The sequence below is a fragment of the Lactuca sativa genome, chromosome 3 (assembly GCF_002870075.4).
Source record: "Lactuca sativa cultivar Salinas chromosome 3, Lsat_Salinas_v11, whole genome shotgun sequence".
In the NCBI taxonomy this organism is placed as follows: Eukaryota; Viridiplantae; Streptophyta; class Magnoliopsida; order Asterales; family Asteraceae; genus Lactuca; species Lactuca sativa.
Genome location: NC_056625.2, coordinates 245,315,832 through 245,318,941, shown reverse-complemented (window position 1 = coordinate 245,318,941; position 3,110 = coordinate 245,315,832). Strand labels below are relative to the sequence as shown.

Below are 3,110 nucleotides of genomic sequence, written 5' to 3'. Positions count from 1 at the left end.
AATGATGAGAGGCCTCAATGTTTATGATGATCCAGTCATCTAGCGGAGTATAGATGACGAGCATGGACTGTTCTAGACATTTCGGTGGAACGCTAGCAGGCTCGCAACATGTATGTGTTTATTTGAACTATGTGTTCACCTGATGTACTCTATCCTCCTCATGGTTGCCTTATTTGACATGTATAGCTGAGGAATCCCCTAAGCAATGTTGTCACCCTGATGAAAGTCCTTAGGCTAGGTCCCTTATAGTAGATGCTTTAGGGACGTACGGTGAGGATAACGAGAATAGGTAATCGGGTTGAGTAATTTGAAGAAATTAATGAACTTAATTATTATGGGTTGAAAACCATATGTGCTCACCAGGATCTCAAACTTGACCCACAGTTTCTTGTATACAGGTAGTGGCAAGAGAGCACAAGAGTGATGGTCTAATGAGAGATCAATGTATTATAGGCCACTAGAATAAATAGATGTTGTGAGGCCTATGTTGTTTCTGTTTTATGCTTTTGATCTATATTCACAATGACATCCTGATGTTTTTAATACAATGAAAATACATTTCTTTGTAAATGTTTTGATAAATTCTTTATCATATTTTTGGGAACAAATTCCCCAACATATTTCTTTAAAAATATACTCTGATTTTCAAATAAAGCATAAACAAATTGGTATTTTTTGGCCGTGAAATTGAGGATGTCACAGATACCCACATGTTCGAACATTAAAAATACATATAAAAACAAGTTGTAGATCAATCCAAATACATAAAAATAACACATAAGCATAAGTTTTATATCAATCCACATACATCAAAAAGATATAAAAAAGACCACAAAAGTTTATTATGCAAAATGCTTATTTTCTATGTGTTTTTATTCAATTTAATCGGTACAACCAGGTTTTTGTAAAAACCGGTCGATTCGTTCCGATTCAGAAATAGACATAAAATCGGTGATAGTTGAACCGCTCTCATCTTCAGTTTCAAGTCCAACCGGTTCGACCGGCCAATTCAAACGGTTTTTAAAACATTGGTCTTGATGGTAAAAAGAAAACGACATCCACAATGAAGGATGAAAAATTAAACAAAATTTGGAAATAGATACCAAGAGTACAACAAATGAAAATTTGGACTAAAGGTGTTATTGTGGGTAAACGTCGGGACTTTACTCGAAACTCTATAACAAGTTATCAACCAATAAAGACTTTTGAAGTTGTTGGACGATTAGGGTTTTGATGCATCAAACCATCAATCTTTAGCCTGAAAAATGAAGACCATCGTGAAATCCCGTGAAGAAGATGCAGATGATTCGTCTCCACTGAGTAGCTTACCAGACGAAATCATCCTTCAAATTATAAACAAATTAATCGATTTGAAAACCCTTTGCTTTTGCTCTCTCGTTTCCAGACGTTTCTCCTCGATTGTACTTCAAGTCGATTCCGTTTCCTTCACTGCTCCTCTCTTGAACTCTCCCACTTCGGATAAAATCACCTCCGGTGATGTCGACGGCGACGGATTTCCTACAAAGCTGTTCCGGTTCTTGATTAATGGTGTTGTATTCAAACCCCTTCACCTCCTCCGCCGTATGATAGTCGCCCCTAGTAAGCCGCTTCCGCCTATCATTTCTTCATTTTACGGCCAGTCCTTTCGATCTGCCGTTACGTTTTTGAGCAAGTTTAAAGGAGTTAAGTCCTTACATATAGAGCTTCCCTGTTCCAGTCACAGAGGTATTGATAATCGTTGTTTGTTCAAATGGAAGGTCAAGTTCGGGAACAGAATCGAATCATTTTTCTTTCTCTCGCCGAATTCAATTTCTGATTCAGATGGATTTCATGTTAACGGAAATGGCGATGAACAAGACATGGACTTGAGTAATGATCTGTTTAGGCAGAAAGTTCACATTGCTTTTCAATGCCTGAAGGATGTGATTCTGAGGCATAGGATGTTGTTGTACATCATTAAGGATCTACCAATGTTGGAAGAGGCTTCCATTACTGATTCAGGAAGAAGAGGGAGGCTTTCTCTTAGTGGGGAAAAACTTGCTGAGGTGAAGAAGGGATGGGTATCATCAGCCATGGAAACTCTTAAATCAGAGATGAATCGTATAGAGGTTCCTGCTAGCGTGAGTCAATGTCACATCCCTGTTTTGGACATGCCAATTTCAGGGTACGTGATGAAGGGGGTAACTCTTGTTGTAATGGAAATGAATGGTCTGCATGATGAAAAAGATAGTCTTATGAACAGTGAAGATGGTGGTTCTGAAGATAAAGAAGAGGCTGTATATACTGAAGCTGTGATGGAGATTCTGGAGAAGCATAAGGACAGGATGAAGGTGTTATTGTAGTATTTTCACATTATTCTTAAAAGTTCAACATTGTTATATACTCTTTTGTAGATTTGGAATATAATGTATTTCCAATCATGAAACAAATATTCTGGCATCTTCTTACATTTCTAGTGTTATTATAAACTAGATCTATGAAACTGAGCTTATATGATATAAGCATGGTAACAGAAATCACATATATTCAAATAAAAAAAACTGGAGTTCATTTAGATTAACTTGGATGCTCTTTATACTCAAACATATTTGTTGATAGTGCAAAGGAAGTAAAGTTTACTTTAGGATAAGTTTCTTTAGATGAAGAGTGAAGCAATCTTTAAGCAACATAGTAGAAACCTTGAATTTCAATATTCTTTAAAAGTGACTAAGTGACCACTTTTCAAAAGCAATAGAGTTGAACTTTTTAGAAGGGTTCAAGTTTGAATTTGATATCTCTTAGAAAAAGGTAGTAACCTATTTTGGTATGTAATAATGTATGGCACAAATTTTGTCACCCTACACATATTTTTAAGTTAAATAGGAGTTTGATTATATATATTTATGTGCTATACCATTTGTTTTTTATATTCTCCAAAAACAAATTTTGTTCCATCTTTAATCTCTTTTGTTCCAATTCATATTAGATTTGGTCCTCTCTACCGATATTGTCCAAAATCACACATGTAAAATGACCATTTTACCCTCATTTGATATTTTCTCTTATTATTGTTATTGTTATTGTTATTATTATTATTATTAATATTGTTATTGAAAAATGTATATTATTTA

At 35.1% G+C, this 3,110-nt stretch overlaps 1 protein-coding gene across 1 annotated transcript; it reads left to right on the top strand.

Moving 5' to 3' along the window:
* Positions 1-1,207: 1,207 nt before the first annotated feature.
* LOC111889143 (F-box protein AUF2) lies at positions 1,208-2,449 on the top strand. Its single transcript, XM_023885284.3, has one exon. It carries the CDS (start codon positions 1,266-1,268, stop codon positions 2,340-2,342), a length of 1,077 nt encoding a protein of 358 aa, XP_023741052.1. The 5' UTR covers positions 1,208-1,265; the 3' UTR covers positions 2,343-2,449.
* The last annotated feature ends 661 nt before the right edge of the window (positions 2,450-3,110 follow it).

What these genes read in the sequence shown, in the direction of transcription:
- LOC111889143 (XM_023885284.3), top strand. Translation starts at nt 1,266, where the DNA reads ATGAAGACCATCGTGAAATCCCGTGAAGAAGATGCAGATGATTCGTCT.